Source organism: Anarhichas minor, unplaced genomic scaffold, assembly GCF_050575085.1.
Source record: "Anarhichas minor isolate MPS153535 unplaced genomic scaffold, ASM5057508v1 ptg000024l, whole genome shotgun sequence".
Taxonomy (NCBI): domain Eukaryota; kingdom Metazoa; phylum Chordata; class Actinopteri; order Perciformes; family Anarhichadidae; genus Anarhichas; species Anarhichas minor.
Window position 1 is genome coordinate 9,778,402 of NW_027466470.1, and position 24,899 is coordinate 9,803,300.

Below are 24,899 nucleotides of genomic sequence, written 5' to 3' on the forward strand. Positions count from 1 at the left end.
AAGACCACTTTGGAGACACCAGGAAGCTGCTAACCCATTAGAGTTGGTTCCCCCCTCCGTGTGATGCAGATGTGGTTTTTTTTTTAGTGCAATACACATTTGCTGTTGCGGTGGTTCTCAAAGTGAGGAAGCGGTGGCTCTTTGTAAGAATGGCGACGGTAAATTATCTTTTAGAGGAACCAATTGCTATCTAATACACAAACTGGGTAAATATGTACCTTTTCTTTCAGTCATGCTGATAAAATGAGAAATAAAACTCTTGCATTCAGGCTACTGTGCTTGTAGAATGTCAGTTGCATTTCTTATCTGAGAATATTTATGTTATCTGGTGGGGAGACAGTTTAGTGAAAGATAAACTCGGGCATGCAGACATAATATATGTTTTCACCAAGTGCTGAATTGAATGCTAAAAGTGTTGCAGTGAACAGAATTGACGTCTTGGACACCGTTCAGGGATCCTGACAGAAATTGTACTACTCGTTGATATTATTTGCCTCAAAGAGTTGCATTTAGGGTTCGAATTGGGAAACTCTTCTGCATTCAATCCCAAAATATTAACAAGTGAGCCAAATTAGGTTCATCTATTTTTCCAATTGCATCTCAGGAATAACCTTAAAAAAGGCCATTGTTAAATTCCAGCAAACAGATGTGACCGTGCTTCTGTTTTCAGTCTGTGGTTGCCTCCTTAGGGGTCAAGTTGCTGTCTATCACACAACATATTCACACTGCTGACAATAGAGTGTCCAGTCCGCCCTTTCTACACGAGCACCAAGACGAAACGTGAGCCGACATGGTGAGAACACGTTAGCACCACCCAGGAAGCAGATATGTTGACCTTCTATGAGGGAAAAGAAGGGCTTCAATAGTGCACCCACTGTTATGGTCAGTCTTAAAAGCCTATGTCACAACCTTTCAAATGATGACTATAGTAAATAACAACACCTGTCATTACAGATGATAAAAATCTCAACTAAATGTACTTACTGAAGACTGCCAGGCTTCCTAAACTCTCTTGTGAAGTCAGGGACTTTTGTTACATGTCGTCCTCTTGTCTCTCTTTACTTTAAACTATATGAAAAAAAAGATCAACTATTTTAAGAGGCCGGTTACAGTGGTAGACCCTGCTTTGTTTACGGTCCATGGTCCAACAATTCAAATTGTATGAATGCAGAGAGGAGGTTTGTGAAAGGAGTTACAACAAGACAGAATTCATCACAGAGAAAGGTTTGAATAGTTGGTATAAGGCCATTCAAATACGCCAAGGAGAGGAGCACAAGGCCTGGCCACAAAACCAACCAGACAACATATTTCAATTTCACCTTCTTTGATACTAGGCTGCATTCTAGGAATGTTTTGCTTTTATGAAGAAGATTTTCTGTATATTTGCACAGACACTTTTGAAATCATCATGAAAAAGTGATGCAAACTCAGGTAAATTGTTCAGATGCTGCCTTAGTGTTTGGGCTGCCTGCACAGGGAGGCTGTAATTGAGTTCAGCTGCAGCCTGCCATTCTGCCAGATGACATGACACCTTGAGCAAATAGAAATTCTCCAAGATGTCAGTCTTGTTTGCAAATGAAAGAAACCAATCTGAGTTTTTTTCTTTTTTTCCCCCTCACAGAATATATTTGATATACACCATCTGTAATTACTGCCACACAAACAAGCATGAATCCACCGAGGTACAAACATTTGCATGGTGGAAAGAGGAACATACACTCAAACCCTCTGAGCAGGTAACCACAGTGCGCAACACTTCTTTTGATTAGCCGTCAGCACATTGATTACATTTCTCAGCTATTTTCTCTTGAATCTTGCCAGGTGTGAAGCAGGTCCTCGAAGCAAATCAAGAGCTCTACGGGGGTTATCACCAAATCTCACTCTCACTCTTCTCTGTTAAAGCTTTTCAAACGGAGCACGAGAAAAGTAATCCTCAAACTCTGAGAGTGCCACATCACAGATTAAATACTCAGCGAGCGCATCCCGCTCAGAGAGAGGAAGTCAAGGTCATCTGCAGAACATGCATCTGAAATTACCTCTGGGTGATTAAGAGGCTGTGGATAATACAACCTCTCATCTTTTTTGGATGTGATAAAGAGCTATCAGCCTCAGAAAAGCTGGGGAGCGTAACACAATGCATTCGCGATAAGGCTCTTGAATTACTCTCCATTTAGCAGCAAACGTGCACATTGTGGGGCTTACTTCCAACTTCCAAATGGAAACAATGATGTGTCCCAGTTTCATACGAGATGCTAACTGTATACAATTACGGGTGTCAAAATATACTATTAATGATGATAACCGTGATAATTAAATCATCATGTTAATAATCCAGCACCACTAAAATTATGTTATGTATATATATATATACACACATTTGCCAAAAAAAGAGACAAAACGCACAATAAAAAAAAGTTAGGGATGAATTTTTTTTTTTTTAATCGATCGAAATCTGATATTGTGACATCCCATTATAACATATATATACTATATACTCATTTTCTTAGTGTAACGTTTTTGCAGTTACTATACAATAAAAACAAATGTTATAGTTTTATCAACTTTAAAGCTAGTTTTAAGCCAATACGCGCGCTGATGCATGTCGATCTGCGACTTTATGAGTGTCACTAACAAATCACATAAATTAAAATAAAAATGTTTTTCCAAGATTTAATAAAAGGATTTATTTTGTTTTCTGGGTGTCACATTCACAAAGCTGTTTAACACATTTTCAAAAAGTCATTTTGACCTCATTGAAAGGATTTTTTCCCCCCTCATCAGTGAAGAATAAACCTAAAAATGTGCACAGTGGGGACATTTCAGTACTTTTTCTCTCCAAGTTAATGTCTAAAAATGCTGGACACCAAGCTGAGAAGCAGGGCTCTGATTTCAGTTTCAGAGTACCTGGATCCATTTGCTTGATGAGAGCGGTCACCATTGGTCTGGTTCCCAGGCTTTAGTCCAGTGAGCCCAGTAAGACGACGCCTGAGTGATGATGCCTGAAACCCTCCTCCTGTGCTGACAGACACACGCACAAAGACACCGGTGGAGGTTCCCAGCTGATGGAGACAAGTCATTCTTCACAGTCTGTCAGTGCGGAGGAGACATGGTCTGGAGTTGAAGACAAAATATGGAAAGAGAGGGAGGGAACAGGAAATATGTAGATTGGAGTTTTACATCTTTTACTCAAACAAATAATCTCATTAGTGGATGTAAATCTTTATGCCAAATAACCAACGTGCTTCAGTATGTTAGAGAAGAGGATAAGAACTGTCAAAATAGGAATAATGGTGTTTGTACATTACTGCATGTTTCACTGTCTTAGATGTTGAACTATGATATATGCTCAATGATTACATAATAAACATGACAAGCTTTGCTCTCCTCAGTCCTGACCAGTGCATCGCCTCTCGCCCAATCCAGCCCCTTGGACCCTCTAAGAATAAGCAGAACTGCTTTTTGTATAACAGATGTGGTATCCTGTGGAGTTTTTGACCTCTAGTGGCACTATAGAGCAGTTTTTAAGTGTTCGACAAACAAATCGGCATCCACTACAGTACTCGTTATTAGAACCAAAAAAGAAAAAAAGATTACACTGTGAGTACTCCGAGTACAGAAAAAAAACTACAACTCCCATGGAAATTTACCAGCAGCACGGAAAGTTACATCAGTGTAACTTTTGTTCATCAAACGCTCTCTTTCAGAGACATTTTTCAGCTGTAATCTCTGCTGTCTAAAAAACGTCGACAACATTCAGTCCTCTTTGTTCTGCTGCCTCGTGGAAAAAAATAAATTAAAAGATTAAAAAAAGTAATCCGAATGATTATTTGACTTTCACAGTTTTCATTTTCACGCTCCTGTAAATAACCTCTTGATTAGCTTTTAATGAACCGTTTAAAATCGAGTGGTAATCCAATAGTCACTTTCTAGAACAGGTATATAGTCTCGCTGTGACTTGGATAAAGTGAAACTCAAGCTGCACTTTCACACAAGTGGAGCATTTCAGACCACAACTCTGTACAGAGGATGTACTCGCACATCAGATTGCCTCCGGCTACAGAAACAGCGGATAAACTGCTGTCCCATGTTCCTTCCCTGCTCCCCAGACGGTTTACCAGGATGAATCATCTTGACTCAATATGACTGATTTGACTCTCCTGCCACTGAAAGGAAGCATATATTCAAATCTAATTACCACGTGTTATTTTTGCATGCTGTCTCATTCTGATAATGTGTGTAATGGTTCATCTTAAAACATAAGCGTCATCTATAATCATATTTTTTATTTATTTTGCCCTCAGGTAGCTTTGAGGTCATTTTAACAGTATCTCTATCTGTCTACTAAAACAAACCTCTGATAAATGTCACCATCACGGTGCAGTATGTCTGTGCAGCATTTGTGCTTTACTGCCCCCTAGTGGTTATAACAATGTGTTGATAGGAAATGAAGGAGCGTGATTAGGATGGGCACTTGTATGTGCATGACAAATAGTATATCCCTCTAACTAATTAACTAACTATTGTATTGATGCAGCAGTGCAATCATAACAAAGTATATATAGTATACCAAGTATAATTTTTAAAGGTACTTGTAATTCCATTTCTACTTTTTACTCCACTACAAGTCACTGGGAAATGTAGTACTTTTTACTTCACTACATTTATCAAAAAATTGTATATATATAAAAAATATGATATTGGGTCAAAATGTTCAGGATTCTTTCAAAACTCTTTCAGGGGGGAAAAATGGCTGTTTGTTTTTAAGCATATAAAATTGTTAATTTCTTAATTACAATGCATGGAGACGATGTGAAAGCTGTCACTCCGGGAGCTGCTTAGAGAACAAAAACAGCTAAAAGAGAGGGAAGGTTGCACTTGCATTTATATGGTTGACAAAAACACGACTACAAATGAATGAATGCAACAGGAACAGCTTAGTTTGGCTTATCTTAGCGCAAAGAGAAAAACAGAGAGAAACTGCTAGCCTGACTTTGTCTGAAAGCATAAAAAAATCCATCCACCAGCACCTCTCAAACTCACCTATGAACAAGTTCTATTTGTGCTTGATGCGCGCAAAAAAAAAGTGTAAAAACAAAACATTGTGGTTCCTCCTTGACATGAATTGGTATATCTGGATTCTCTAACAGACAGAAGGTCTGTGCTGCCTCAGCAGACCTCACTGATCAATTTGTTTTGAGGGCAGTATCGCTGTTTTGTTTTCTTCAGCTAGACTGCTGCTGAACCTTAGTTTTGTGGAGTTGGTTGGATTTTTAGACATCTGCTTACATTCTTCCACTTTTACCAAAGCACTGTCATGAACGTGTGACGGCTGTGTCAGAGGACAGCAGAACTTTGACCAAAGCAACCACACCAACAGAGCAGTTGTTGCTCTGTCAGAGGAAACTGTTGTAACTTGATGGGTGAAAAAGGCCACAGTGACATGAGGTAAATGATTAATTCAGTGGAAACAACTTTTTCTCCAAACAAACGTCTTCTGTCCGTGCCAAAGTGTTGAGCTATAAAAATCAGACCTTGCCAGAGCTGTTGAGGGAAAATAAGTACAACATGTCAGTCCCTGATAATAACCACAGCCTGGGTGAAAAGTTGAACATGAATCTCCTGTGGAGACGTTTTAAAAGCATTTCCATTTTCCACCAAACGTGTGAGTCATCTACATTCAGACACAACACTGCAGCGGTTTAATTAAACATTTATTAAGTGATTGTCTGCTGTGCCTGTGGTTCAGCCGCATTTGGCTCAGCCCCTGTGGCCTGGACTAATCCTCAGCATTTTGTGCTGAGATAACAAGAGGATGACAAGACTGAGAAGAGGAGAGGGAGCAAAAATGGGTTGCGCCTTTCCTTACAAACAAACAAGACTGAGGGGTAAGGCTGTGATCCATCCATCTCTCCTTCTGCTTCTCTGTCTCTATCTCTCATTCACACTTTTCTTTTTTTCCTTCTCTCTGTCTTTCTCGTCCTCACTAATGAGAGCCGGTGGGATTTCTCAGTAGCCTAACAACCAGCATGTTTGTCTCTGCCCAGACACCAGGAGGGCACAGATTACTGCTCCCCCATAGCCCTTACAAATACAGGAATAAATAGAAAACTCACAAGCCTGGCAATTTTTTTTTTCATATTCTTTTGCAGTTCTGAGCTGCACTGAGAATATCACTTGATGAAACATGCATGTAGCAGGGACAGAAGGAGGGCCAGAGAAAAGTGGCATGGGCCCCCTCCTTAGAAACTGACTGGCCCCTGTAAACAACCACAAAGAGACACAAAATATCTACAAGATTAAAATCGACCTCAAAGAGACAGAGAACAACTACAAAGATACAAAACGACCGCAGACAAACGAAATGTCGACAACAAGATGCAAAATGACCAAAAATGGATGCAAAACAACAACAAGAGACGGCAATCAATTACAAAGAGATGAAAAACGACCAACCTGGGTGGACCCTGGACCACAGACTCTGTAGGAGGTTTCTTGTTGGAAAGTCAATCAAAACAACAAAGACATGCAAAACAACCACAACAAGTCTCATCCTCACTACCCACAACCCCATTCAAACGTGTATTCATTAATTATCATATGAAAGTCATTGTTAGTCATTGTTGTTCCAGGTAAAGTGTCCTTTTCCTATCAGGCTGTACATTGCAGGAGAAGTCATTATCTATACTACGAGGAAGAAAACATGGAAGAAGGAATTGCCTCTAATTTCTCAGGCGTGCATCAATCTTTACGCTCCATTATTACAATCTGCCACGGCTACGAAACATCATTCCTCATACAGTATCAGCTGTGGCATTTCTGGGGTGCCAGCATTATTACTACAGCCTCCGTGTGGATGTGATGTAGGATGTAAAATGCATGAAGAAACGTAAAAGATCTTTGCTATTTACATCTCCCTGCTTTGGTTTTATATAAGCGGCATTTATTTCAGAGACTTAAACCTGCAATTACATTTTTGCTTGCAATCACATCACAAACAACCCATAATTTGCGGAGTTTTTTTTAACCAGAGGATCATTGATGAGAAAATAACACATGGTTGGCATCAAAATAAATGCATTTGGAAAGATTAGGCTGCCATCTAGTGGCATCTACTCAACCAGACACACAGAGGGCAAATTTAAATGGATTTTACAGAAAGAATCCCTCCATGGGACGATACAAAAGCATCACCTAAAAAGCAACAGAACACTTTATATTATATTCAAATTGTCCACTACACCGATTTCTCTCTCTCTCACAAACAAAAACAGACACACACACACACATACACACAGTGTCGTTTAATGTAGAAAAAATGTTTGGGCAACAAATACCGAGCAATCACTTTTGAGCATACTGTCGTTTTCCCTCTCAGGGAACTTGACGTTGCAGTACAGAAGCGCAATTAAAACACCATTTAAAACTATTATATCAGTCGCTGACTTTAAATTGTATAATGATAAATAACATATGTAAACCAAGGCGCGCATTAAAACAGAATTATATTCATTTCTACATTACTCAGTATAAAAGCAGCCTTTTTTCCTGCTGCCAGCAGGTGGTACTTGGCTCATAAGTGTTACAACCATAGAATGTTACAGCAGAAACCCTCTCAGTTATTTCCACACTCACAGATTGATCAACACCATAACGTAGTTTTACAGGAAATTACTAAAGAATTGCATCAAAGTTAATAACCTGATTGTATTTTTAATCCAGGCAATGTTTACAGTCGCCATTTCTCATCAACAAAAGACATTCTTTTTATAAACTGTTTAATCCAGTATTCGAGCAGCTGCTTTTTTGTGTCCAACAAGATTCACCAGTGATTTCAGAGAGTGGTCTGGTGATATCCACTGACCCAAGTGAACTGGGTTAGATTCCATCATTTTTCTTCACTAGATAAATTCATGAATAAATTGAGGCACGGGCATCTGCTTCCTAAAAAGGCTCCAATCTCATTTATTGCAAAAAACAACAAAAGAACTGAATCACTGTTGAGGTCGAAATCAAATATTTATTACTAACCAAGATAACAAATAAGTTACATTAATATACACACAAAGTTGGCAACAGTAAGCAGCTTTTTGGATAAGAACTGAGACCTATGTGATTTATTTACCTTCTATTATAATGAACAGTTATCCAACTACAATCAGTAAGACAAGAGTGCAGCATTATAAAGGTCAGTTATTCCAGGAAGAAAAAAACAGTTATAACCAAATTAGTATAGCTAAAACAACGCTTGAGAATCAAAACGTAGGACTGGAAATATTTCAGGATTTTTTACACTTAGTTTGGGGGGGGGGGGATCTAAACCCTTTGCCCACAGCTGCGTAACAAAACACAGCTGAGTAACAGGGATTTAAATAAATAGTGTAGCTGAGACTGTGGATAAGATGTTAAATATACTTGACAAGAGACGACAACGCCGCCATGTGTTTAACATCTGGATCTCACAAACAAAAACACCGCCCCGTAAACCAATTCCTGCTAAAAACAGTTTCTGCCTCGACTGTAAACTGAAGTCATTTTAACAAAGCTATCTTTGTTTGCAACAAGTCATGTGTTGCATCTCCAGTTCTAACCCTTTAGCACAGTGGTGCGATGGCTCTAGTTTAAACAGGATGAGGAAAGCTCGCCCTTCACACGCTCACTTTTCAAACAGGGAAGTTATTCTATTTGAAACGGTCGGTGCGTGAAAAAGGCAAAACTCGCCAACAAAAAAGTTAAAAAAAAAAAAAAAAAAAAAAAGATGTGGTGTCTTAAAACCAGTCAAGTGTCTTAGGCCCCAAAAACATTGAAATCACAGAGCAAACATGCTCATGCTTGTCCAATTAAAAAAAAATCCCACCTATCTGATAAGAGCCATAAAGACTTACAAAACAGTTTGCAAACAGTCATGGACACGGTGAGTAAGTCAAAAGGCTAAGTAATGTTGTCTAATGAATTTCAGGATTTTGTAAAGATGGTCGCACTTCAAAACATCTCTTGCAGTAAAACCAACAAAAGTGACGTGATAACATAAGGAGCGGCTGAGGGTGTAAAGACAGACTCGGAGGAACCGAGTCAGAACTGCGCCCGACTCCTTTTGTCCTTAGTGAGTGTGTGTGTGTGTGTGTGTGTGTGTGTGTGGTGGGATGGTGATGACAGAGGGCTAGCTGAGGAGGTCAGGCTGCAGGTCGATCCTCTGAAGGACATCCTCGGGCATGCAGAGGACGGGATTAACTGGCTTGATCTGTTCGTCTCCGAGGAGGGAGAGCCCTGCCACTCCGAACAGAGTGTGGAAAGGATCCACCTGCAGAGAAGGAGGGAGCCTCAATAACAACTATAGACACAAATACAAAGAGGAGTTGCATGTCCTCCTCCATTATCTGGGGTTGTAATGACACACTAACACAATATCCAAGCAGTTTTAAACAATGCGAAAAAATTTGAGGATGTGCATCATATTGTAGACCGAATAACCGTATCAAATCTATATACTCTGCACTTTACTGTGTTTTGCACTTCTGGCTAGATGCTAAACTGCATTTCGTTGTCTCAGTACCTGCACTCTGTCCAATGACAATAAAGTTCAATCTAGTCTCGTCTAATCTGATCTAAAACCTCTTCGTACTTAATAAGCTCCCCGTGAATCTACTGCAAGATGGCTTTCGTCTCACACCTCATATGAGACAGAGAGACAAAGGATGGGATCATGGAGGGGCAGACAACGCTTACATGAGATGAAAGAGGAGACAGGATTTTTATGAAAAGACAGGTCTAACACGTTTCCCATTTCCGTTAGACGTGTTTGACGGCTCACCATGTCCCCCGGTCTGTCGGCAAAACCTCCGGTCTCCTCATCTTGACAAGCTAGAATAAAGGATCGCAGCTTGGCCTTGTCGATCCAGTGGATCCTACCAATGATTTTCAGCGACGCTAAAACCCACCACGAGTAGCACACATCTGGAAGCTGAACGAGAAGAAGAAATATACGAATTAGCAGAGCTACTTCCAGAATTATTCTGATTTGATCAAAGTTTAAAAATGACAAGGAGGAGGCATTTGATTTCCCAGTAACGCGTCTGGAGAGCGCAAACCTTCTCCGGTCGTCCATTGAGGCCTCCGGACGGCAGCTGCCTCTCGCAGAGCCACCAGCCCAGCAGGTCAGCGTTCACCTGGTGCAGCTGACCGGTGAGCGACAGGAAGCCAGAGCAGCAGTATATCTGACAGACAGAAGGGAAAAGACCAGAGATTATATTTGAGAAGGACTTTCACACATGTCACAGCCCAAGAGGAGTGTGAATGTAACGCCAGTCACCTTTCAGGGTGTGAACATTTCATTCCGTTAGTGTCGGGGGATTGACAGTCTCTCAGTTTTCAAACTCTGTCCCACAAGACCCGCCCACAGCCGCAATTTCACACACACTTTCTACAAGTTAGATCTCCAGATGTGGCTGCTTTTGTTTAAAAAGAGATGAAAGAAAACTGTGTTGCACGACACGAGTACTTAGGTGGACTCACCTGACCAGCATGAGACTCTGAACCAGGTCTGCAGCCAAAACCTCCGTCAAAGTTCATACAGGACAAGACAAACTCCACCGCTTTGTCGACGTTTATTGAGTCCATCTTGCCCTTGGAAGAAGGAGAGGACCGAGAGTCATCGTCAGATTACAAAGTGTGACAGTGTTGAGAAAAGAGAAATACTTGAGAAAAACTCTACATGACATACATACCAGTAGTGCAAGTGTAGCAACAGCACAGAAGGAAAATCTTGTGTCTATTTCTCCTGTAAAAACAAAGCATTGTAATAACATTATACTAGTATTTAAATACTATATTTAAAGCAAACTATAATCTAAATAAATGAGAACTACTTTATTGTTTTACTGAGATTTCAGCTGAAAGCCCAACATGACAGCAATTATTTAAGTCGTATATTTGTACAAATATATTTGAAAAGAAGTCAACTTGTGACAACTAAAGTTCTTGTGTGATTTTCATTCGCTCCTTTTTTTTCCCCATTTGAGGAGTGCTCACCCCATTTGTCCCCTGCAAATGAGCCATCTTCCTGCTGCAGCCCTTTAATGTACTCCACCACTTTGTCCACATCAAGCGCATCCACATTGTCATACAAGCAAAGGATCTGAGGAAGAAAACAACAAAAGAAATGATTAAACCAAAAATAAAAAGTCAAAAACAAGATAAGACAAAACGGAAGATAACAGACGAATTGAGAAGTTTTGCTGGGAGTTCAATCAAAATACCACTTTAACAATCTTAAAAAACAACAGATAATGAGGCTGCTTGAGCTCAAATCAAAGCAAAGTATTCTTCTCTTTCTAGTTGGCAACAATTCCGACCTCTCGCGGCATGAATGTTGATGAGAAAACAAGAACAAGTCCGTCAATCAGTCAGATTTCATGGAGTCACCTGGACGGCGCTGAGGGTGTAGAGCAGGTGGGGGTCGTGTCCGATGCTGGCGCTGACGCCTCCACACTCGTGCTGGCAGGCTTTGATGAAGTCTATGATCTCCTGCCGGTTCATCCGGGGCAGCTGCCCCATCAGGTCCATCACAGTCAGCCCCCAGTAGATGCCGCTCATCCTCAGGTACTCGGACAGCGTGTACTCCTGGACAAACACAAACAGGACGCGAACGAACAGGAGAGCAGGACGTTGTTACTGTTTTTACTGTACAGCCGATGGAAACAGGGTTTCCTCTTGTTTATTCAGTAGAGGTTTGTGAAGCAAATTCCTGAATTTTGTATGATTAACAGAGTAAAAGCCCATGTGTAGACAGGGTGTATGTGCTGTGCTGAAAACTGAATTAAATCTACAGCCTGGAAAAAAATATAGCAGGAGCCGTATCCCACAAATATCTAAAGTATAAAACAGTTTCTGTTAACACTGATAGCATGAAAGAAAATGTACTTTTAAAGTTTGTTAACCAGAGGAAATGGCCTATTACTTCTATACTTACTCCTAAAAAGTTTAATTCCACTGCTAATACAGACTTACGAGGTAACATCTGTCATCTAACCACTATGCATTACATTGGATTGTTTTATTTTGTTATTATAAAAAAAACTCGTGGTGTTGTTGGAAAACAGAACTACTTTGTCAGAAGAGAGCATGCATTGGACTTTTGTTTTTGGGTGACATTGAAAACATTCCCAGAGAAAAAGTACACTGAAGTAAGTAGAAAGTTGAGAAAAACAACCAAATATAACCCCCATTGGATGGATGTTTACTCACATAGTCATCCTTTTTGGAGCCGTAGGCAGCGATGTAGTCTGCATGTTTGTCCAGCAGCAGAGTGCTGGGAGAGTCAGGCTTAATGATGACATCTTTCACTTGGGTACCCTGACAGTAAACACATCAACATATTTAAAACATAAAAACTAATTCTAACTGGCCTTGTTTCAATTTGATGTAATTACAACCCCCCTAATGTCGCTGTCAAACCCGATACTGAGTAAACCGGTAATGTAACGTTAGCTAAAGGACGAGTTGTTTTCAGACTGTGCTATCATCGAGCTACATGCTAGCACTGATGCTAGCTACATTTTAGCGACTTTACTGTGATTAGCTGCTTTCACACAATAACGGTCAACTGTGGCGCTAACGTTGGATAGAATGGAGACAAGTGGACATGCCCATCTACTTCGGCTATAATGTTATCTTAAACTACACTGACTAACTATAACATTAACAACATGACACCGATTACCATTCTGGAAGTGTTCGCATGATCAGGCTTCTTCTTCTTCTTCTTCGTTGGTTTCGGCAGACCAGAGGCGGGACGGTGTATTGCTGCCCTCTACTGTTTGGAAGATTATCCGCTTAACAGTAATTTAGATTTTAGATTTGTATTATTACGATAGTCCGTATTGTAGGGCAATTTCTATTTCTTCCACAATAGCAGCATTCTTTGCCAAGTAATCTGCTTCCTTGTTCCCTTCTGTACCCAAATACAATTTAAATTTCCTTCAAGCTAGATTTGACTTACATTAGATTTTACAACAATTCTGTCAATAAGATAAATATTGGAGTATTGCGCAACGCCCCACTACATATTCTCAGGGCTTTAGCTTGTATAATATCCAGTCTTTCAATTACTGCAGGAGCTCCTCATCCATCTCTACCTTGAGTTATATCGAACAGAAGCTCCTCCCATAATATATCTATGTTCCATCATGTTCGTGATCTCAGTTAGTTCTCCATTTGGGGACTGAGGTTGTTGAGGACTCGTTGGAAGCTTGAGCAACCCGACAGCCTCAGGTGCGTTGCACCCGTCGTGTGTTTGACTTGCCACACCCTCGGATGAGAGAGCCCTATGGGGGGGATGATGGCACAATTGAGATTTTACAAGCCGTGTGTGGGAGGCCAGCTATTGTGTCTATGGCAACATTGAGTCCGGGGGTCTTATCTCTCAGAGGGATTGTACAGAATGACTATAGTTTCTGTCTTAAGAGATGCATGTCTGAGCGCTTCTGTGTTGTTCTAAACAAATGCAATGTTGAAACCATAGACTCCCCTGTGATGTCTGGAAGTTAGCATCGGCCCTTGACATAAAGCCAACGAGATTTTGGGTTATTGCAGAAAATAAGCTCTTTAGCAAACACACAATTATATTTACACATTTTGTTCAGCAGGATAATCTTCACAAATGAGCACAAGTGTGAATGCAATCAGCAGAAGTAAAAAGCAAATATTAGGCTATAAACAAACACCACGGTTGCATGAGTGCGGGCACTTGACGGGAGGACAGCAGGACAGACTGCAGGACTCTGGTGGGACGAGAGGAGGTGGACTCTGTGTTTATATGATGCTGATGCTGCTGCTGCTGCTTGGTGCTCAAACAGTCAAAGTTGATGGACAATGTTTTTCAGAGAATCGTTTTTGTTGCTGCCGTTTACATTCCTTGTGATGCAAATTCATAAATGCACTACAGTAATGTACTATGGTTTTTTGCATGCGTTTGTGTTGAAAATGGGCTACAACTGAATTTCGTTGTGCATCCTTGTGTTGCAAATTGACTATAAATGATCCTTGAATATAGACGAGGCTGTAATGGCAGATAATTGGTTGAATTTAGGAAACATGAGATTATGTTTAATTAACATAAAATACATTTGACTAATCCCACCAGGAGACGGTAGATGCAAATCACTATCTAGAACAAAGAACTGTTGTTAAGGTCTTTATTTTCTAAATCAGACACAAAACATGCATTTTTACAGTTGTTCAACAAATCATTACACACATTGCTCTGTTTCTAACACATTCTGGTGAGAAATAGATCTGTACAGACGTAGATTTAATTGGTTCTGCTTAGTTTATGATCATCAGTTTCCCCATCAAACAGACACCAAACTGTTGTATCACATATCAACAATTTAACAGATTAATGTCCATGTTTGTGCCTGGCAGCAAATATTTACAATCTAGTGCAGCCTGACAGGACACAGTCATGTGATCTTTTGCCTGAATGTGGTGATCCTCAACTCAACAAGTCATAAAATAAGGCCACCGTTCTGAGCTGCATTCAGAAAACCCTTTTTCTAGATGCGATAGGTCTGGTTGATGTTCCGATTAGAAAGCCGTCGACCAATTCAGGGTCTGCATCAGATCGAAAACAGCAAGTCTGAATGCTGATAAGGCAAACGATCATAGAAATAGAATATTCTTTACTATTTCTAACCAAACAATATTTTACAACTATGTAAGCAGAGTTAAAGTTAAAACAATGTACATTTGAATGAGGACGAGTCAAGTGTTCATTTCCTGTATCTTCCCAGGTGCTCTCGGGCGATAATGAGTCTTTGGATTTGAGCTGTGCCCTCGTAGATCTACGAAGGACATACAAAAAAAAAAACATCATGAAAATGAAGTTTTGACCAAATCTCTGTTAGCAGAGATCAGGTGCACGACATCACCACCCACCTGGTAGATCTTGGCGTCTCTCATCAGCTTCTCCACCGGGTATTCGCTGTTGAAGCCGTTGCCTCCGAATACCTGAACGGCATCAGAGGCCACCTGATTGGCGATGTCTCCAGCGAATGCTTTGGCGATGGAGGCGTAGTAGGTGTTTTTGCGGCCCTGGTCCACTTCCCAGGCTGAGCGCTGGTACGCCATCCTGGCCAGCTCCACCTTCATGGCCATCTCAGCCAGGAGGAAGGCCACGGCCTGGTGCTGTGAAACAGGAAGACGCACTTAAAAACACTGTACAAGTGAGTTGTCACCAGTTATGACAGTTACAGTATTGCCACTATACAACCTACAGTCAACTCTGTAATTCAGTGAACTCAAAGTGGGGTACACCAGCATATAAAGGCTGTGAGGGAACGCGCGTTTTTCTGCTGATAGAAGAAATAAGCAAACAAACCTCAGCAATAGCTACGCCAAAGGTCTTCCTCTGTAGTGCGTAATTGGTAGCTTCTTCAAGGGCCCTCTGTGCCAGGCCTGTTGCTCCTGCTGCCACCTGCAGTGCATCAATTACATTAGTAACATCGCAGACACAAATCTTCAATGGTGACCAATACAATTAATCATGGGCGTTTCATTTGCAACGTTTAAAAGCGTGAATTAGTTTGGTTGTAGCAATAGAACATCAGATATTGGGAGATGAAGGTAAAATGCCCTTTAATTTGGTGACGTCAGATGCGATGTAAAGGCGCACTAGTTGTTAATCTGTAGATAAGAAACATTGATTTTTGTATTTTACAGATTTTTTTAATGGAAAGAAAATGGGCGCACATCAGTTTAAACTCATTTTCACATGTCCACACACATCCAAAGGTTGCCTCGTCTGCTTCTAGAAGACACTGTTGACTAAAGTTTATCCTTATTTTATAGTTAGCCATCTTAGGATAAGATACATGGTGCTACAGATGGAAGACTTACCGGTGGCCTGGTGTTGTCAAAAGCACCCATGGCAATCTTGAAGCCAGATCCCTCCCCAATCAGGACGTTTTCCTTCGGTATCCTCACATCCTCAAAGGTGATGCCTCTGGTATCAGAGCACCTCTGGCCCATGTTCATCTCCTACGAGCACAAAACAAACATGTTATCTAGTGGTGCACACATCAGAGGTCATTATTGGACAACCCTGACTGGAAAGCAGAATCCCACACACAGTTTCCCCATCAATTATAATCTCATAATGATTTATACAGCACTAATCTGAAAGTAGAGTTTATAATGCACTCTGTGTTGTTGGAATCTCGTGGATAGGTGACTTTTTACTAATCAATTGTGAAATGGCAGCTATCTATACTGTTACCTACACACATTTCATTACTGCAGCTGTTGGGAGCACACATGTAATAACATGTGTAACGACATATATATATATATATACGCTTACGAAACTACGGTCCCACCTTTGTTACAATGTTTCTAACCTCCAAGAAAAATACTGATCTTAATACTAAACACTTGATGTGTTAGAGGACAAAACTATTTCGCCTCATCGTACCTTTCTTCCTATTAGAATTCCTGGAGTGTCGGCATCCACAATGAAGCCAGTAAAAGCCTTGCCGGTTGAACATTTAGGATCTGCGTTAGTGCGAGCCAGGAGGAAGTACCTAGGAACATCAAAGAATGCATCAGATAACCTTCAGCGCAACGAACAGATGTTTATGTATTAATTTCCTTTAAGAATATGTAGATACACAAACTCAGTGTCCAGTTTATTAGGTACACCTGGCTAAAACTAATGCAGTCTAATACAAAAGTCCTGCATTCTTCCTTCATGTAGGTTATAAGGTGAATTTCACACATAACCGAGTATGCATTGTTAGAGTACAATAAGGGAAATGGTAGCGAGTACACACCAGTTAGCTTTCCCGCCATTGGTGATCCACATCTTCTGCCCGTTGACAACATACTCGTCGCCCATCTTCACAGCTCGGGTCTTGAGGCCGGCCACATCAGAGCCCGCCCCCGGCTCCGTCACGCAGTAGGCCTGCCGAAAATAGTCGTTGACTCATGTGAATCATCAATAACTCTACTAGTGACTGCAGCGCTACTATTTAACATGTCATGATGCAAATAACTGGATTTCAAACACCAGGTACGCATGCTAGGGAAGTAAAACATCATATGTATACAATACATTAAGCCTATTACAACATACAGTACTCGTCTTGGTGGCATTAAACTTGTAATGCAGTCTTTGGTAAAAGTATTAGATGAAAGCAAGCAAGATCATTAAGATATACTCGAGTAAAGTACCTCCTTGAGTAAATGTGCTCATTGTTAATTTCCACCATTTATTAAATACTTACACACATAAGAGGCTCCTCAGTCATCCTGCCCAGGTATTTAGTCTTCTGTGCCTCACTGCCAGCTAAAATAACAGGCATTTGCTATGTGGGAGAAACAAAAATAACTTATTAACTGAGCTACAACCACTGTTATTAACCACCGTTATGCACATTCTGGAAATATTGACTGTAGAAAATGATATCTATAATCCTCAGTAGACACGGTGCTATTAACCCCAATGCATGACCCCGTGTAATGAAATAACATGGTCAGTGAGCAACCTTAAAAAGTCACTCCTCCCTGACTCAATGGAAATCTAAGATGCCTTTGAACACTACTGCATAGCAGCAGCAGCATGCACAGCACAGGTTTGATGGAACACGTTATGTTTATGTTTGATCCCAACAAGTGACTTTAAATGTTCCGTATATACTGTGACATTTGTGGATTAAAAACAGCCACATTATACAAGACTCAACACAGATGAGTGGACCTATAATTTGCAAATGTGTGCTTCCTTTGCATAGGAGTCAGCAGGGGGGGAAGAAATAATTTCCCCCACATCACTAAAGAAATATCAAACAATGGGGATAGTTTTGAGACATTCACCACAGACACCTCTATGAAGTGATGGATCTCCAAGAATTTGCCTCATTTTTAGGATACATGGATGATTGGGCTAAATTAGTAGTCTACATACGTACAGTCAGCTTTCGTTACAGCTTGTTCACATCTATTGTCTATTAGCCAAAGAACTGCACTGTGGCTCAAACACACCCGCGCTGAATATGGGACTGCAGGTAGAGTAGTAGAAAATATTGTTCTGCAAGTTTATGCTTGACGCTAAATTACTCTAATTGAATATTTACTTGTGAATGTTTTATTGCACTTACAGTAACGAGCACAGATGACGGCAAATTGAGTAAAATGTTACCGTAGTACCGATAATAGCACCGACCTTTAAAAGAAATGTCCAATTAAGAACGGGGTTTCTGGAGGCATCACTCGTGGTGGACATCTTAAATGACTTCATCTTTCTTTAGAAACTGGTGAAAAGCAAATGAAACGCTAGCAACCCTGATAGACGACAACTTACTCCCAGAGAGTTGGCCTCAATGGCAGTCTGGACTCCGGTGCAGCCATAAGCCAACTCTTCTGTGACGAGGCAGTTATCAAAGATTGACAAGCCCATTCCACCTGAATTACAAACACACAAACATCACAGGGTTTTAATTAACACACTAAGGCTGTGATGCAATTTCACACAGCAAATTCTAAATATATTTATTAAGTGTGGCTATTGTTTAGGTCATCTATAAATTGATACGAGACGAGATGTTTCAGGATCTGCGTGGCCTCCCACAAAGGGGGCACGCGGGACGACGTTGTGCTAAAGTTTAATCTTCTCCATGTTGAAAAAGACAACGAGCAAGAATGTAACATACCATAGTCCTGAGGAATGTGACCGTTCATCAGACCAAGCTCCCATGCTTTCTTGATGATGGGCATAGGATACTGCAAAATGACATAAATAATGTTTAAGAGTTATGCAAACTTTTTTTGTCTGAGACGCAGTTTAGGGAGAAATTGTCATCATAGCAACAGGCTAAGAGGTAAGAAAACATTTTATAAACTCTTTAAAAGAAAGAAATAAGAGATTTAAAAAATAAACATTGAAAAGCTATGTAATACTGAACTTTTCTTATGACCTATTGGGGAGATTGAGGCACGTGCACACGTCACTAACTGACACAGACAGAAAAAATGCGTAGTACGATAACATTTCAAAGCCTTTAGGTCAGTAAACTTATCAAGTCCAGCTGTATTTCAGAATGCATTATAATCTGTGTGCTAGACTCACTTCACCACTCCTGTCATAAGCAGCTGCAACAGGGACGATCTCTTCACGAGCAAACTTCCTCGCCAGCTGTTGGAACTCCTTTTGCTCATCAGTCAGCTCTGTTGGGCAAAGCAGCAGAAAGAAGACGATAAGCAACTTCACCTCACAGGAACACATTTTTTTTTCTCCAAACTCTATTTGAAACAGACTCCCGTGAAGCCCGATGTTTCATTACATGGTGTCGGCGCTTGTGTGAAGTGAAGCGTACCACGTGACTGATGCATTTAGTCAGTTTGACAGTTTTTAAAGTTTAGCAGCTGAACTACGTTACAATGACAAGAAAATAATTTCACTGAGAAATATGGCACACGAGAAAGACATAACCTGATACCAAGTAATAATGTAATTTTATCACATTGCAATCATATGAAAGGTTACATAAATATCAACCATGAAGGTAAAACCTATGAGCCCACAGTGGACACTGGAACTAAACTACACCAAAAAGGTGGATTTATATTTGGTGTCAATATACCAACCCAAATATTTCAAATCTAGGCTTTTTGGACAATGCATTTATTTACCATTCTACTGGAACATATTGCACAATATCATCGACACGTAATGCAGCACATCGGAACAAAAGTTCTACAAACTACCAGATGTCAATGTGTTTACCGAATTCGAAGCCCCTAAGCGTCAAATCTTTTCGGCACAAACAAAGAAAGCCCCAAAAGCTTTGCAAGGGATCCCTAGTTTAAAACAATAGCCACATGACCATATGTACATTGAAAGAGCTATTGGTCGTAATCATTCCTTCACTCCATACTGGGTATGAAGAAATCCCTTCCTTAGGCAATCTAACATTTAAATGATGGGGACAAAGTCCTCAGTCAGGGGCTTCAGCAGTCTAAAATTAGTAAAATCAAGTTAATATTTTCCAAAGTTACAGTCTCTTAGTACAGAATTCCCTCAAGTTAAATAAAGTACATATACTTACTACAAATAGTCTTTGTTGGGTTAAATCCCCTAACTGTGGAAGATACTGATATGCCTTTGATCTGTCTGACTGCTGAAGCCTCACATGAACTTCAGTTTATTTTTGCACAGAATGAGGACAGTGCATGCTCGCTTGAGGAAGGGATCTAGTCACAGCCAGTACAGACAGGAGGAACGATTACAGCGACCAATCGTTATTTAGTTGTAGATATGGGTAAGTGAGCATTGTTTTGAAGCAGGTATGACAAAATGTGAAGGTATCCTTTGAAATCATGGAAAGCTTCCTACATCCTATACTCACCAAAGGAGTAGCCAGTGGATGCTGGTGGGCCTGAGTGAGACGATTCAGCGCCGGCAGCAGCAGAACAGGATCTCTGCAGCCGGATCCCAGACCGCACACCGGCTTTGAACACCTGAGCATGGAGAGAGAAACCAGCAACACACTCATTTAAACACCTCATTTTACTGTTTTAAGTAAGAAGTTAGTAAAACATTAGCTAGCCCCAGTTTGCATCGTTGATGCATCACAATTGCATTCACAGAGCATGTTAAAATTAAAAAATAAACACCATGTTTAAAAAAAAAAGAAAAAGAGATCACGTAAACATTTACTTCTCAAGTGAAGGCATTTTCCAAATCACTAAAGTCACCTTTTAAACAACATGAATATCTGATCACAGAAACAAAAAAAGTTGCAACTCTACTTCTATCCATCCATCAGGATATTACAAACATATGGTGGCTCTTTTTGTACACACAACAAAATTAATGCAATATTTTGCATGACAATATCTTTCAAAAAAATATCCTTCAGTAAGTTTTGTACTAATACATAGTTATACTACTACTTTTACTTTGACAGTAACATTCTTTAGCTTCCAGCTTTTCCTGCATCGTAATTCAGCTGTTAGCTTCTTTAGATACTTCAGTTTAGCTTCAAACTCTGCCAGTTAGACAGTTCAACGACAAGGTCTTTCACCAGTGCATTGAACTGCTTTGGGGCTTTAAGATTTTTAAGGCAGACAGTTTCACATTTCCGTAATTTCAGCGATACGCTTTGCTAGTTGTAATGTAGCTATGTGAGGCACAGACGTTACTTTATGTGCATTATGATAAAGATGGTGTGAACACAATGTTATGGAAAGCTAACGGCTGTTGACGTAGTTAGCAAAGCCTTCACTAGATTGACTCCAGAAATGTAGCTGTAATGTAAAAATGTAGGCCAGGGGGACGAAAACCTTTCATTAACTAAAACTATGAAAATATAGCGGTGAGTTGAAGCTATGTTAACGATACGTACCTTATTGAAGAGCATTGTTAAGTGTCGCTACTGCACCAGCCGTCTACACAGACTTAAACGAGACCTTTGTCCTACATAGCGTATATGCACCTCTCAGCCAATCACAGCAGCTGGATTGATCACGTGTCGTTCTCGTCATCCGGAAAATGACTTTTCCCCCAGTAGCCTCACCTTACATGATCGTTACCTAACAAAGCGTTATATACAATAACTCACCCCAAATGTTGATCTATTCTCTTAGGTCTCTCACATATGCAATGCATTCTAGTATGTATATATTTAACTGAAAAGTGGTTAAACTGACACATGTATTGTGATTTTACACTTCTTTTATTCATGGGGTGTGTCACACTATCTGTCTGTTTACCGGTTTTGCAGTAATTATTCTATACAAGAATCAATTGCATATGTGAGAGATTAGACGTATAAAGAGTTTAGGTAACGATTATGTAGGCAACGGAGCCCTTGAAGGGTCATGTCGTGCTTTTTCCATTACCTTACCCACAGTCCATGACCTTTCCCTGCGACGTTTAGCGTTCACTCGCAATAAATGTTCTGCCGCAATACTTTTGGAACTACTTGAAAAGTTGGAAATTAGGTTTTCAGCCAAAGACACTGCATCAGTGTAGAGAGGCCTGCAGGACCTCACCAACTATAGGAGACCATCCTCCCACACGGTGGAGAATAACATGAAATAAGATACTCCTTTATTAGTCCCGCAGTGGGGAAATGTACAGGATTACAGCAGCATAGTGGATATAGTGCAAACAATTAAGGGACATGGTAAAAAACAAGATCAAAACAAGTATTATAAATAAGTAAATAAGTAATAAAACAGTAAAGAATATTAAATACGTACAAAATCCACAATAACTAAAATATTAGATACAGACAGAATACTTGTTGTGTTGAAAAAGTTCTCTGCATTTGACCCATCTCTATGCAGGGAGCAGTGGGCTGCTATTGAGAAGCGCCCGGGGAGCATTTTAAGGAATTGGTGTCTTGCTCAGGGAGACGTATCGCCAACCGCACGGATACCGGAAGACCCTCTCTACCCTGTGATCCACGGTCGCCCCGATGGCTGACGACCTGAGTTTGTCCACTGCAGGTGTATACGTCCACTGTCACACAGATATGACCCACTGATTGACTGACTATTTGAATTAAATAGCACCAACCAGCTAAGATTATACATTTTATAAAATATTTTGGTACACTATGCTGATCATTTCTGTATTTTATAAAATGTCATGGTATAACTAACTTAGAGCGTACTGCTTTTACTAAGTAAAAGATCTAAATACTTCAACGACTGATTATCTGTCAAGTTTTTTTTTTCTTCCAGTATAAGTGACTCTGCAGTCTTCCGGCTCAGCCTCCGACCGTTTATCCCCACAGCCATCTGTGTACTATTGACTTTAAGAAAGATCAGTAATTGCATGCTGGTGAACTTTGCTTTGTTCACCATCAAGTGGTGATCTGAATATCACATTTTTATTTTTCAGGAGGTGTCATGTCCTCAAGCCCTGCTAATTTAGATTAAAAACACATTGTTCTGCCCGCAATACTTTTGTGTTACCTCGCAACACTTTTCGTCTTCCATTCCTTCTCGGTCGTATAATTCTGGACGGTGTTTACGTCACACCTCAGGTCTGTGTTAGTGAGGCGAACTAACAGGTCAGTCCACCGTGCAGCTTTGGGACTCACAAAGGAGATCAGGGTAGTGAAGAGCAGCTACACTGAAAAGTTGGAAAACAGGTTTTCAGCCAACAACCCTGCGTCAGTGTAGAGAAGATGAAAGATGAAATCGTTTCGAGAGACTGGTGTTGACCCCCCTGAAGGACATCACAGGCCCCCTGCAGTTTGCCTACCTGGCAAACAGGTCTGCACTACATGCTGCAACACCGTGACCCCCCAGGGACATACGCATCACCATCATCACCATCATCACCATCATCATGGAAGTACTTCAACCCAAACTCTCCCAGCTCACTGTGCCAGACTCCACCTCTCAGTGGACCACAAACCTCCTGACAGACAAGACGCAGCAGGTGAGGCTGGGAAAAATCACATCCAGCTCCCGGACTATCAGCACCGGCGCCCCCCAGGGATGTGTGCTCTCCCCACTGCTCTTCTCCCTTTGACGACTGCACCTCAGAGGACCCATCTGTTAAACTCCTGAAGTTTGCAAACGACACAATGGTCATCGGCCTCATCAGGGACGGTGACGAGTCTGTGTACAGACGGGAGGCTGAACAGGTGGTCCTCTGGTGTGGTCAGAACAACCTGGAGCTGAACAAGCTCAAAACTGTGGAGATGACAGTGGACTTCAGGAGGAGCCCCCTCACTATACTCAACAGCACTGTGCTGTGGAGACCTTCAGGTTGATGAACAATTAAGCAGTCGGACTGCACTATTACCTCCATTTTAATGCCATTGTTGTTGTGTTTTATGTTCATACATATACTTTTGTACATATATATATTTATAGTTGTACATAGTAGTTAAATGTTTATGCTTACCCTCTACTGTTCTACTTCATCGTCCTTGTTTTTTGTCGATATTTGTGTATGTACGTTGAGAGCAACGGAGAAACCAGAGTCAAAGCTGATTCTGATTCTGATATGCCACTTGGCTGACAGTACACTTGTCCATGTTTGTGATTGGTCATATGCTGCTTTATGTGACCTTTATGTGAACGCGCCCTGGGTTGCTTTACCAGTTGATAACCACCGTTACAGGACAGTCCAGGGGATCACGATCGTTAGGGTTAGTTAAACGTAAAGATACCCGGGGTTTGTTGAACGTGCTTTGTATTATACGTTTGTCTTTGCCTGTTTCTTGTGTTTGAACAGACAAGCACTTCCTTCCTTTTGTTTTTCAATTGTAACAAGTATTTCAGGTGGAGAAACCATGCTTTTCATCTTTTTAGTTTCCTCTATTCAGAAGAGTGGTGTACGCCTGTTGCTCGCTCATCATGCTCAACAATAGAGTGGTGCAGGGATGACATCTTTTTGTAGTCGCTTTGGATAAAAGCGTCTGCTAAATGACTGTAATGTAATGTAATGTAGGCCAACCTAAGGCCTATTGAATGAGGGCTGGAACACTGTCTTGAGCTAGGTGGCATGAGAAATATGTGCTAGTTGTTGGATGTTACAACAGGATCAGGTAATATTCATCTTTTTATTAAACCAAACAATTCCATGAACTTTGTTCTCTTTTTGTTCAAAGTAGTCATATGCAGCAACTCTCGAATGGCGGTTTATATCCGACATAAGCATGTAACGTTTTACAGTACTCTTGTTGACACTCCAGTTCAAGAACTTCTCCATGAAAGCAGCTGCAAATATCTTGAGAAAAAAGGCAGAATCAGCTAACTGTATCAAAACTATAATACAGTTGCTTTAATAATCAGCTAAATGTATAATCTGAGTTATTACTGACGTTTGAATGAGTAAGATACGCAACACTGTACATCATATTTTTCTATAGTCAAGACCATTT

The 24,899-nt window shown here is 40.6% G+C and overlaps 2 protein-coding genes across 3 annotated transcripts; both read right to left on the bottom strand.

Annotated features, from left to right (window-relative positions):
• Positions 1 to 7,997: 7,997 nt before the first annotated feature.
• On the bottom strand, positions 7,998 to 12,849 carry rabggtb (Rab geranylgeranyltransferase subunit beta). The gene is made up of 9 exons (XM_076098120.1): positions 12,716 to 12,849; positions 12,241 to 12,348; positions 11,419 to 11,616; positions 11,026 to 11,131; positions 10,722 to 10,774; positions 10,510 to 10,620; positions 10,086 to 10,211; positions 9,809 to 9,958; positions 7,998 to 9,298 (listed from the first exon to the last, which is right to left on the bottom strand). Exons 1-9 carry the CDS (start codon positions 12,716 to 12,718, stop codon positions 9,158 to 9,160), a joined length of 996 nt encoding a protein of 331 aa, XP_075954235.1. The 5' UTR covers positions 12,719 to 12,849; the 3' UTR covers positions 7,998 to 9,157.
• Positions 12,850 to 14,175: 1,326 nt separating this feature from the next.
• acadm (acyl-CoA dehydrogenase medium chain) lies at positions 14,176 to 21,505 on the bottom strand. Of its 2 annotated transcripts, XM_076098281.1 has the most exons (12): positions 21,396 to 21,505; positions 20,397 to 20,508; positions 19,118 to 19,215; positions 18,702 to 18,771; positions 18,353 to 18,453; positions 17,277 to 17,357; positions 16,824 to 16,954; positions 16,466 to 16,574; positions 15,892 to 16,032; positions 15,374 to 15,469; positions 14,932 to 15,180; positions 14,176 to 14,837 (listed from the first exon to the last, which is right to left on the bottom strand). In XM_076098281.1, exons 1-12 carry the CDS (start codon positions 21,408 to 21,410, stop codon positions 14,766 to 14,768), a joined length of 1,275 nt encoding a protein of 424 aa, XP_075954396.1. In that variant the 5' UTR covers positions 21,411 to 21,505; the 3' UTR covers positions 14,176 to 14,765. The 2 variants fall into 2 exon arrangements, with proteins under 2 accessions (XP_075954396.1, XP_075954397.1); XM_076098282.1 differs by lacking the exons at positions 18,702 to 18,771; positions 19,118 to 19,215; positions 20,397 to 20,508; positions 21,396 to 21,505 and having other exon boundaries at positions 18,215 to 18,354.
• Between the last annotated feature and the right edge of the window lie 3,394 nt (positions 21,506 to 24,899).